The sequence below is a fragment of the Pinus tabuliformis genome, chromosome 3_1 (assembly GCF_031772625.1).
Source record: "Pinus tabuliformis cultivar Carrire ecotype Pingquan chromosome 3_1, CPIR1, whole genome shotgun sequence".
NCBI lineage: Eukaryota > Viridiplantae > Streptophyta > Pinopsida > Pinales > Pinaceae > Pinus > Pinus tabuliformis.
In genome coordinates this window covers 833,509,843-833,522,389 of record NC_142301.1, presented here as the reverse complement: position 1 = coordinate 833,522,389, position 12,547 = coordinate 833,509,843, and the positions used below count along the sequence as shown (strand labels likewise).

At 37.3% G+C, this 12,547-nt stretch overlaps 1 protein-coding gene across 2 annotated transcripts in view; it reads left to right on the top strand.

Moving 5' to 3' along the window:
- Positions 1–947: 947 nt before the first annotated feature.
- The window catches only part of LOC149190080 (uncharacterized), a 138,271-nt gene continuing 126,671 nt past the window's right edge, over positions 948–12,547 (top strand). Inside the window, exons 1-3 of one of the 2 annotated variants that reach the window (XM_089412020.1) lie at positions 948–1,107; positions 8,973–9,140; positions 9,393–9,652. In XM_089412020.1, coding sequence (XP_089268146.1) covers positions 9,070–9,140; positions 9,393–9,652 — 331 coding nt within the window. In that variant the 5' untranslated portion in view covers positions 948–1,107; positions 8,973–9,069. Of the gene's footprint in view, positions 1,108–8,972; positions 9,141–9,387; positions 9,653–12,547 lie in introns of those variants that run through there. The other variant, XM_089412021.1, reaches the window with a different exon arrangement.

Here is a 12,547-nt window from a genome sequence, read left to right as displayed (position 1 = left end):
AAGTTATGTTTATCCATTTATTAAGTCATTCCTTTGTCTAAATTTTACAACAACAATAAAACCACATCTAATAATACTTATCCTCAATGATCTATCATTATGTGGATAAGGTAACTCCTAGTGAATTAAGTTTAAATGTAATTCCCGCCCTACACACATAAAAATATATAACCATTTTGTGCACACATAAAAACATATAACCATTTTCCTATTGCCAAACCATACAAATAAACCCATTTTAAAAATAATACCACAATACAAATAAAACACCTCTTTTAACATCCATTGCTCAAAACTTGTCCATAATAAAATAACAATATCATTATAAACCATATTTAAACAAACTTCCACATTAATAATAACAACCTAGACAGTATTGAACAATTTTGCACCAACCAAAGACAACATAAGCTTACAAAAGCAAAAATTAGTTTCAACCCATGCCTCTCTTTCTAAACCTTTCTAATAATCGGAGCTTTGTTGAACAACATCTTCCCTTCGACTCGACTTGGAGCCAATCTAATCGGAGTTTTGTTGCGCAACATTTGCCTTGCACTTGGAGCCAATCAAGTCATCATCAGGAAGACATCACCATGTTTCAACCTCAACGCATGCGAAGGAGGAAGAGCCCATGAAATCATATCCTCTAGTTTTCCAAATTTCACGTTTTAACAAATTTAACAGTAACATGAGCGACGCCCCTCGAACCCTTGAGATGTCATATCAACGAACTTCTCGCTTTCCCAACTTTACTTTTCAACAAATTTAACATGGCTACACTGCTCGCCGTATCATATAAACGAACTTCTCGTTATCACTGTGCCGAGGAACACGTGACAGGCTTTAATTAGCCAAGGGACAGGCTCCAGCATGGCGTTAGCTGATGACGTGGACTACAGTGAGATAGTGTTTCACGTAAACCGTGGGTTTCTCCAACTTGTTATTTATTTGCATTTTTTCCGCAAAACCTTTGAGAGCAAGAGAAGCCGGTCAGTGCTTGATATTAAAGAATAAAGAGGGTTTCCATTGACGGCCGTCTCTGCAAATAAATGATACTCCGTCGTTACTGTAGCGAAGGCTGTCCCAATGACAGGGAAGCGAAAAAATGTAAGTATTGCGAAGCCCTGCAACTCTACACCACAGGTAACCAAAATAACGAACGTTTCAATTTCATAGAAATGACTCAAAACCACATTGATTTGGTTAAAATTGATAGCTTATTCAGTTTTATCTGTGATTTTAAGGTTTTGCTGGTTTCATTGCTGTGGTTTTATGTATTCCTTATGTGAAACCCTTGAAACAAAACATGGATGTTACGATTTCTGTATTATCTTTGCAAGGGTTCTGTAAATCTGCGCGTCCCACTTGCTTGCAACATAACTCGCAATGTTCGTTGCATTTTGATTTTTAGGGTTCGTTTAATAGTCTGCTATGATTTATCGGCTGTTTCTTATAGATTTTTAATTTAAATTCTAACAATAAGACGTCAGATCCTTCATGCAAGTAACGGCATTGTAAGGAGGCCCAAATAATTAAATGAATTCTCTTAGCACAGCTCTGCACAATTCTTCAAGCCAGTGCGAATTGCAAAAGTATTTCCCGATGAATTAAATTGGAATATTTAATTGTAAAATATTCTACATAGGAGCACAGATCTTAATGAAAGTTAGATTGAGGGAGGGTCATTAAAATTGGCGAGGATGGATCTATGCTGGTTTAGAAAGGAAGTAAGGCACGTCATCCAATCAAAATTAGTCTGCCTTATGTTGTAAGAGCCGCTTTGGGTTGAAACCTTAAAGGCCTTTATTAGTTTACCTCGTATTGCTAGGGTTGCTTGATATAATTGGGGTTGGGTTGTCAGGGTTGATTGATAGCATCCGTCTTGGCGACGGCAACTTGGTTAAGCTCTGATGTAATTTGACAAGTAGTGGGCAACTTTACATATGTGTTCCGTAGAATCTAGTTTGAAGTGGGAAGTGTCTCGGCTAAGTTTTACGTTAATTGAATGAGCAATGGTATGTCGCTCTTATCTAAAGCAGCAGTTAAATCAGGCCAATTTATAGAATGTATCTGAATTTGTCGAGAACTGGGAAGTGGCACTAAAAGGTTTTGTTTTTTGCTCTAAAAACAGGCATTCTCATTTCCACTGCATTTTGGAATTATTCCCTCAGCTGGCTGTTGCCGTTCTTCAAATATTTTTTCTTCTGGAGCTGCTCAAATGCTCAAATAAGGATGTTTTTTATTCATGAAATGTTCTTGGTATGTTGTTTTGTGCATGGCTATTGACAATTCACTGTAACAGCTATGAAGTAACCTTGGGCGTGAAAGGGTGAAACTGAGAAGTTCCACAATTGTGGAGTGCGCTAGTTCTGGAGAATACTTAGTAGAGTTTTAACCAGAATAGATGCGTGGCTAAGTTGCTTCTGGCCAGGGTTACAGTTATGGGCATGACACTTTTTGAAACAGAGGGAGAAATACATCAAGGGTATAAAGTTACACAGACACACACACATATACAAAAAGGATGATGTGAATTGGCAATTATTCAGATTCAAATAATCAAATCATCCAATCATTCATGAATTGACATTCAACATTCATCAATGATCAGAGAAACTTAATCATTTTTATTGATAACTTGAGTCTTTAACCATGTACAAATTGCACAAGGGCATTTAAAAAAATGAAAAAGCAACATAGCTGAGTGATAAAGGATCTAATACTTCTGTCTCTGGCAGCTGCATTATCATCATTGATTAGGTCCTCCATCACCAAGCTCTTCAAGTGATCACTGCTCTCAAGCATAGGCTCTTCTCTTTGGACTGTAACTGCAGGCAGTTTGAGAAGGCCATCTGGTTTTGGCTCCTCATCCACACATGTAGTATTGGGCTACCTCTTGGAAGGTCCTTCCTTGTACTCCTCATTAAATTGATGAAAGAATAAGTGCACCAATTCCTATCACAAGAGAAGGCACTTGCTACTAGTAAGAGTAACCACCTACAACTCTGGAGCTTTGTGTACCATGAAGCTGCCAGCGATCAATTGGATCCTTGTTTTTACACCTATCTTTTATCGCATCATAAGAGCGAATTACACCTCATCCTTGTGAAGTTAGGCAAACTAAGTACATGTATCGGTGCCCTATGTAGAACCATTATATTCTTAACAACATTCAAGAGTCCTTTCACCATCTCCCTATTGTGGGAAAGGGGCCTCTTTGTTGTCTCGTGATCATACCAATTTGGATTTATGACATAAGTGCCATATAAAGTGGGGTATTCAACTTATTCCACCACCAATGTTTTCAACTGTTGGTACAAGATGGGATCTCTCTTATCTGTAGATTGTGATTGATTGAATCTTCTTAAACAGTTGATGTTTTCATAAATCTCACCCAAACATAGGCTGTTTATATTCACATTGTGGAGCATATCACCTTCACATACTACAAACTCTACAACGAATTTAACATATGGCCAAAAATGATTGTTCAAAATCATATGCCTTGCTTTGATGGCTATCTTTGGGGAAGATTACTTCCACAATTTCCATATTTCACCAACAACTGTGAAAGATAAAGCCCCCCTACACCTCCAATAGCCTCTGTAAAAGAATGTAGTAAGTGCAAATCTCATGTCAGCTGGTTTAACCCAATGTTATCATAACTGAACCAGTCATCGAACCGGTTGACCCCTCGAATTGAGAACCGATCCATAATTGGACTGGAACTAGAAAAAAATTGAACAAAAAACTGGTTGACCAAACAATACTTGAATTTTTAAAAATTTAAAGAAAAAATGTATATATTCATGTACATCCATATGAATCCAAATTATTTATACACAAATATGCAAAAATTCTCTTTTTTTTAATAGCAAGAGTGCATATAACAAAATGTAGCAATTAGTGCAATACATCTCTGAACCAAAATTACATCAACAAAGAGGCTATAAATGGCCTCTAGCATAAAAAAAAATATCATGCCACAACAAATACCTACATATCATCAAAATCATTGCCTCTATTGGGATCCTCATTGTCAATATCACCATCTAAGCATTGAAATAAGATAGAGAAAGCTTAACACGTTGAATTGATATTTTGTTTGAGTGATGGGTACATTTATATTAAGTTCATGATAGAGGAGTTCATCACTCAATGATGCTAACATGAAGGTACATAGAGGGCTTGGTGCTTTTGATTAAATGTTAGTTCCGTACCCTCATGCGTGACAAAATCCAATGAAAACATTGCAATCCCCCCAATCCTGAAATCTTAAAAATTGTTAAGTCTACAGGGTTTTGAGTGGGATCTAAAATTCTACTTTCTCCATATGAAATTCAGTGAGGTTGGAACCACTCAAACATCCTAAAATAGTTAATGGTAATGTTAAAAATTTAAGTAAAATGATAGAATTTAACATCACCATTAATTACATATCATTTGTACGGACCTAGGGTTGAATATTGGGCTGCAGCACTCATAAATCATTGTTCTTTTTAGAAAATTTCAGTTTGGAGGGTCATTGGTTATATTGTATAAAACTAGCCAATTTGGTGAAAATAGGGTGGTTCGGTACCTAATCGGCCATTTCTGGTTTTGTGTAGGCAGCAAAATGGTCAGACTGGCCGGTTCCACTGGTTTAATGAGCCGAACTTTGGCAAACATTGTAGCTTCATAATTGTTGAGTCTATTTTTCTTCCATGTTGCCACACTCCCACCGACTATTTGCAATCAACACTTAGTTCATGAAGAGCAAACATGCCCCAGGTGGGATTTGAACTTCCCAATTAATACCTAGCTCTTGAGGAGCGAACATGTCACAAGTGGGATTTGAACCTAGGTGTGGAGGATAAAAACTTTTATTCTCTACTACTTGAGCTAGACCCAATTGACCAATGTCAAGCCTATTTGCATGTGTGAGGGCACATGTAAAGCACGAGTTACATGATCATGGAATATTGAATAGGATTTATTTGTTTTCGCTGTAAGCCATCATGCCTCATTTTTTGGCACATTTTTCCCTATACTAATGATATTGAAGCAGAGATGAATGGTATTGGGAGTAGCAAATAAGATGTAAAGGGACAAAATTGTGAAAATTTGGATGCCCAAATTATGACTGCAACAACTTATTACGTTTCTCCTATTTGTTAATTACTGAACAAAATTATTTACTGTTTCCTATAGGAAACACTGAAACGAATACACTGCAGCCTTCACCATTTAAATAAAATGCGGAAACAAGAAACTGAACAAGAAAGAAATACAACACATCTACACAATTATTTTTGGACAAATGTCCTCGGAAAAACCTAATGTGCGAAAATTGGTGCAACAACTCAAAGAGTTTTATTATTATGCAGTAGTAATTTCTGAATACAATCTCTGGATGCCTTCTTGACAATCCAGTTACAGAGAATATCACTGACAGAGAGATAAGTGAGGTTACCTCACACTATCACTGGAAATCTTGGCTAATCCAACCACTAAATGAACTGCCCCTGGCTGCCTCTGTGTAGTCACTGAGTCAGTGCAACGTCACACCCTCTGGGGATAGCGTCACCCCTTCGGTTGATTGATTTGCTGCCCAGGAACTTCGATTTGGACCTCCCGGTCTCACGCCCCGGTTTTCGGCTTCTGCAATCGATTGCTTTAGCAAATTTTTGGATTCCATCTTGGCTTTTGCGATTGTCGCTGCCTCTGCATGGCCCTACGTGGCTCTGCGTCAACCTCTTCGGCTCTGCATTGCCTTTGTTGAATCTCTCTCTCTTCCTTGCTGAGTATTCTCCGATCGGGAAATATTTCCCTTCAGATACTATTCCTGCCCCTCACTCCAAAAGATCACTATCAAAAATCTCTCCGGTAGCTACTCTGCTTTAGAAAATCAAACTTCTGATCTCCCCTTTGTGTGTTCTCCAAGTGCCCATCAATGTCCTTCTTATAATCCTCCAGTTGTGAACCAACGGCCCAGATTAGATTCTAATCAATGACTCAGATCATTTGGACTCGATCTCCGTCTTCTTCTAGAAGTTTCACTGATAGTTTAGATTAATACCCCATTAATTATTTTAATTTCCGAGGTTTAGACTTAGGGACCCATTATAAATAATTAATTATTTTAATAGAACTGTCTTAGGGGGGAATTTCCCAAAATGATTTATGACTATTGGAGAATGCATGTGTCTAAGCCTCCCTGCAAATTTTGAGACTTAGAGCACATCTGATGCTACCAGAAATCAACAAAAACAAACAACTAGAGAGATGAATCACCCAAATCGGGGCTCATCCTCAAGGCGACCCTTTTTTCCTTTCTTTCTTTAAATCTTGGCTCAACCTTTCGAAGGCAGTTTGATTAAAGCGATCTGTAAATTATCATTATGCGTTGAGGGAGATTCCTTATCCGATTTTGAAGAAACATTACTATTCAATATGTCTGTGCTTGTTGAAGGAGCATGGTCCATGCCAGGAGCCGTTGAGCTGTGGATATTGTTCTCTAGATGTATTTCATCATCAACTTATTCATCATCCTTGTCCGACGTAGAGGAGGCCTTGCCATCCATAGGAGGAGGGTTGCAGGCCTTCTAACTTTTAGATATGGAATTGTGGATGTTCCGCTTCTGTTGAGAATTAAATACTAGACATGAATTTTGAAGTGGCTTGTTTGATGACAAAAGCGGCAACGAAAAACAGTATTCTCATAATCCAAAGCATGTGTCCACTGAAAATCACCGAGTTTTAAATTGATTTGATCTGGCAGCCCTTTACTAATATCAATTTCAGCACAAATTCATCCATAGGTGTATACACCAAGCTTCCCACGAGAGGCATCAATATCAAGATAACGTCCCAGAGTGTCTCTAATGCCCTAAAAGACTGTATAGTGTCACAAGTTAGCTAGCAGATTAGGAAGCCTTATCCATATTGACATCTTCGTAATGACAGCTGTGGATGGGTCAAAGTCTGGGAACAAAGGGGTAAAAGACAGTCCAACATTGCCCCAAATCCAGGTCCCTTTAGATAAAGCTTTCTGATAGTCTTCTGGTTCCCCAAATAACACAATAAAGAAACCTCTTGAGCAGAAAACACCCTTGCAATCTTTAGTTCATACGGTATGGATCCATTGGTAGAGATCAACCATGCGAGGCTAGAAGCCATTAAATTGACAAATGAGGGCTGCCTCTGAATATGCCTGATGAAGATCCTTCAGATCTGAGTGATAAATTTCTAGGGAAGGGGCTTCCTCTGATTTTTTCACTAAAAACGGCCCAGGAGTCATCTGGGTCTGATCTGCATTATGGGGGTGGCATCTTCATAAGAAAAAGTTTGAGAGGAGGAAGGCTTACCTCCAGCCCCCCCTTGTAGACGAAGAACCATGAAAACAGTGGCATCTTTACCAATGTTGTAAACTGAGAGAGGATCATCATCATCCAACTGCTTACCTTGAAAAAGCAGGCATTACATGCTCGAGGAAGTGCTCACTCGAAGCTCTAAATACGACTTGAGATCTCAAACCAGATCTGAAGAGGAAACCTTAATGAGCAGTGACTGCCCGGAGGAGAGCTTGACAAAGATCTGATATCAAGTTGGTGAATCTGGTACACGGTGTCCGGGCAACATATCTGCGAGTGTAAAGAAAAAAACCCTCTAGGAGATAGTCTGGGCTGCCATGAGTGTTTCTGAAAACTTTTGATTATACACAGATCCTGAAAACCCAAGCTAGCAAACATAGGATTTTGCAAAACTTATATTACTTGCAGCTTTTATTTTTCTCTATCGTGCTAGGGTGTGGATTTTGTAGCAGAAGAACACCTTGTGAACAGGCTATTTAATATTCAAACAATAATATGCAGCTTTGGATTGCTTTCCATGAAACTGTGAACAACTATATCTGTAAGTTAAAGCTTTTTATCAAATGAAAGTGGTCAGTAAAGAATCATGTTTCTTTTTAACATGGACTGAGAGTGGTAAAATGGCATGTGGCCTAATGTGTCCTGTAGCAAAAATTTGGTACAGGCAAGTTTTTTTTGAGTAAGCTAATCTCATAGCAAATGGACCCTCTTTTCCAGTCACAACTGTGGTAGGAATTTGGCAGAAATTTCAGGCATGAGCAGAGTTATACCATGATCCAAGGCCTGTCCATGGTGGAACAGTGCCATTAGGGGGTGTAGCCCCCAATTCTCAACCGAACCCATATTGTTGAAGAATCGATGAGAGTTCCAGATCAATGAGAACTGTTTCTGTATTGCTGGATTCTGGCAACTAGAGGGAAGTTTGTTACAAGATTTAGATGGGTCCATTTTCTGAATGTTTTGTAACTGCTCAAACATTATTAAAGGGGTGAACTTAGCCACTAATGACAATTGTTTCTGTATGAGTTAATTATGGTCATGACAGAATTACAAATCAATTCACTGCATTATCACATGGAACCATTTTGAGAAGGTTGTGCAGCGTCCATCTAAGATGGTCATACAATTTCAAGTTAGTGTGTTCAGTTACAATTTATTGGGTTTTCTACTCTTTGGGAATTGGATAGTTAAAGAACTACGAGGATTATGTGAACTACTCTTTTTTTTTTGGTGTAGTATGTGTGAACTACACTTATTTTTTTGGTGTAGTAAGTGTGAACTACACTTCTTTTTTTGTAGGATGTTTCAGCTGGACTACCCGTAATCAAAGTCCGGTCCCATCAAAATTTTGCATTCATATAATATTGAGCTGAATATTGAATTAGAGAAATACGACTTGTGTTTTTAATATCCAGTTTTTTTTTAGTTGAATGAAAGTTGCTCACATGTGTTTTTGTTAGTGCTTTTCCCATTTAAATCTGTGAGCAATTAAAGCATGTTTTTTTATTTGATTAATTGATATACTATACATGTATTAGCTTGTGTCATGAACAATGACCAGAAAGATTATACATTGTACAAAGATATATCAGTATTGATTAATTTACTTTGTTGGAGCAGGAGACATGGCATTCAACTAGTATTCAATATATTGAACTTCTACAAGGACGTCTTTGACAGGAGTGGTTGTCAAGCTTAACCTCCTAAGGACGTGCTTATGGTTGTTATCATTACAGAGCACTGCAAGAAATTAAGATTTCTGTCCTCTGTTTCATGTGCTTGCATGGGGTCGGTATTCTACAATGATTAAAAGATTATGATAACAAGAATTTGATTTAATATTTTTCCTCCACTGCAATAACGTGAGATAATAATAGTTAAATTTTAGTTTTGGTTCACAATTTTGGTCACTTAACTGGCTTTCCATCATTTCTCACTATTGCCTATGTCTTAGAAAATTGGTTATCTGAGCATTAAAGCACTAGGTATTAAGGTCCATTTGTTTTTCATTCTCATTAATATTATTTTCAAACAGAGCAGTGGTTGTGTTGGAGGATGTGCTAAACCCCCACCAGGCACCACTGTAGAAAGATCTTCAAGAAGGCATCCATCGAGAAGGGGAGTGAGTGGACTGTTTCTGGTGAAAAAGGACTGGTGGTCTTCTAGCCCAGACGATATGGAAAACAATGTGAACAGTTCCCATTCAATGCGAAGGAATCCATCAGTTGGCAGCACAAGCCAAGCTGAAGAAACACAGTTGACAAATGACAGTACAAACAGTACTACTTTTGTAAATCATGGTATGTATGTATTTCAGCTTGCATATATGTTATAAAGGTTATATAATAGAATGCCATTCTGGATGATTTTTCTTTCGTAGTTAAATAGTACTTATTAATTGATCTTAGCATAAGAAGCTCATGCAAAATATTACATAGTTAATTCCTCTTAGCATGTGGCAAATAGGAAAATTATAAATTGTTCAAGCATATGTATTTCATGTTTGCCTTTAATATGCAGAACTAAAATGGTCAATAACCCTAGTTGCACAGGAACATCTCTGGGGAGTTGGGAAACCCGTTCCTGCTCTTTCTCAAGTTCCAGGATTTTTGAAGCTTGTAGGAAATGTTCCAAAAGCACAGTGAATGGTTCTGTGAGTTTGGCAGGGTAGCCAACATCAGCCAAGTTGGGTCCAGAAACTGCCAATTGTGATCATGTACCCTTATGAATATGCTGCTTTGTGTGGTTTGCACTCATCAAGACCTAGTTGGGTCATTGAGTTGCGAGTTTAATGGTTGTTTCTCCATTTTCCAGAGGTGAATGAAGTCCTTCATTTTAATGGTTGTCGTCTCTTAAGTCTGTTGAATACCTTTGTTAGTTATATTTTTTTTCTGATTTGTTGTCAATGACCCCATGTTGGTTTATGTTTTTGAAGAGACTAGGGTAGTGTAAAAAATTCTCTAGGGTTCCACAGGGACGGGTCCCATAGGGTGGGGTGCACGGCACACACACCTCACGCTTCCCACACACTTGGGATGGAGCGACGCTTGGCGAAACATTTCCCCACATCCCCCTTTTGCGGAGACGTGGGGAGATGCAGGGGAAATGTTTCCCTAGTGTAGGGGGACACGTTTCCCCAAAAGGGGTGTTTGTGGGCATCCCCCCCTCAAAAAGGGCTAGGTGTCCCCCCTTGATTTTGCTTCAAAACAATGATTTATGAGTGGAGAAGCTTAATATTCAACCCTAAGGTCCTACTATTGCTATGTAATTAATGGTAATGTTTAAGTGACATTCTCCTTTATCTTTCATTTTCATCCTTTTACTTAAATTTTTAACATTACCATGAAATGGTTCGGGATGTTTGAGAGTGGTTCCGACATCATTGGATTTCATATGGAGAAAGTAGAATTTTAGATGTCACTCAAAGTCCAACAAACTTAACATTCTTTCAGGATTTCAAGATTGCAATGTTTCCATTCGATTTTGTTATGTACGAGGGTATGGAATTAGTATTTAATCAAGAACACCAAGCCCTCTATGTACCCTAGATTGATCAATCTTTACTATTTTTGAGTTTTAGTTATATCAATTTACTATTCTAGTCTTTAGATTTTAGTATCTACAAAGTTTATTTTGCTTAGTACTAATTAGATGCAGATTTTAGAATGGTGAATAATAAATGATGAATATTGATCAATGCATTTCGTTATTGAATCTCGTGGTCCATGGATGAATGATGTATGTATTAGTAAGAATGACGTGCATGGATCGACGTATTTCATTATTTAATTCAATTATGTATGGATAAAAAAAATGGACATGCAAAATTTGTGGCTCTGTTTTAGAGGAAATTGCCAAAGAGCCTATCATCATCTATTGGGTGGCCATCATTTTTGCATTGAGTCATGCATTTGTTCACATGAACAAAAAACTGAAATTGCTCGAGCTTATGAAGCTCACAACTTTAGAATCTAATCACTAGTACTTTTGTGAAGATAGACTTTACAGTTAAACTTTAGGCTATGTTACATTGTTATAACTTAAAAGACATTATATTTAAACTTTAAGTCTTTAACTATTTAACTAGATCATTAGAGAAATTTTGAGGTAAAAAATGGGCCTCTACAACCAAAATCAACTTTATAAGAACCAATAGGATTCCAGATGATGATGTCAACCATAGGGGATGATTCACCATTTTTGGAGTAAAAAGATTAAAAAATAAAAAACTACTTTGCCAACTCGTAATTTCAACTTATCTCCTTATGGTTTTACACAAATTTTGAGCGGGAGCACTCATTGGATGCGGAATTCAATTCTGCATCCATGCAATACCCATATTGCATAATTTCGATGGATCCTATTACACAAAAAATGAGAAATACATGAAAAACATGATTGCAATAACGTTTTTTCATGTATTTCTCATTTTTCGTGTATCAAGGTCCATTGAAAATATGCAACATGGGTACTACTTGGATGATGAATTGATTTCCATATCCAACAAGTGCTCCCGCTCAAAATACTAGCAAAACCGTAAGGAAATAAATTGAAAATGTGAGTTGAAAAAGTAGTTTTCCCCCCCTCTAAAATTTGATTTGATGTAATCTATTCTTATTTTATTATTTCCACTATTATTTTATAATATTCCTTATGAGGCCCATTTTAGACCTCAAAATTTCTCTAATGTAGATTCTGTTTTTGATCAATGCATTTAAAATTCTAATTTAACTAGTTCAATGATTATTTCAATATGTTATGGTTATTCTTATCAGTCATGTTCATTGTTATGCATATGGTGAATTTGAATTCTATACATATATATTTATATTTGTCGTCCCTTGAAAATTTGTTGGTGCGCTCTAGCTGTCCCAATGACTCGTCCCCTCGTCCTTGATGCCCCCCTTGTCCCCACAACCAGCCATTATAACATGCGTAATTCACTGTGACATTTATGATTTCCACTGAACAAAAACATCTCCAAGCATGTTGAAATGTTACAATTGTGCCATAAGCATATGGATGATATAGTTGCAATAACTGTTCTATGAGTAGCATTGCACTAAATTGAATAGTCTACATTGATTTAAAAAATTCACACATACTTTTGTTGTGGTTGTGTCGTTTGGAAGCAAATTCCAACAAAACGCACTTCAATAAAAAATATTGTTAACATGGATAGGCTAGACATAAAA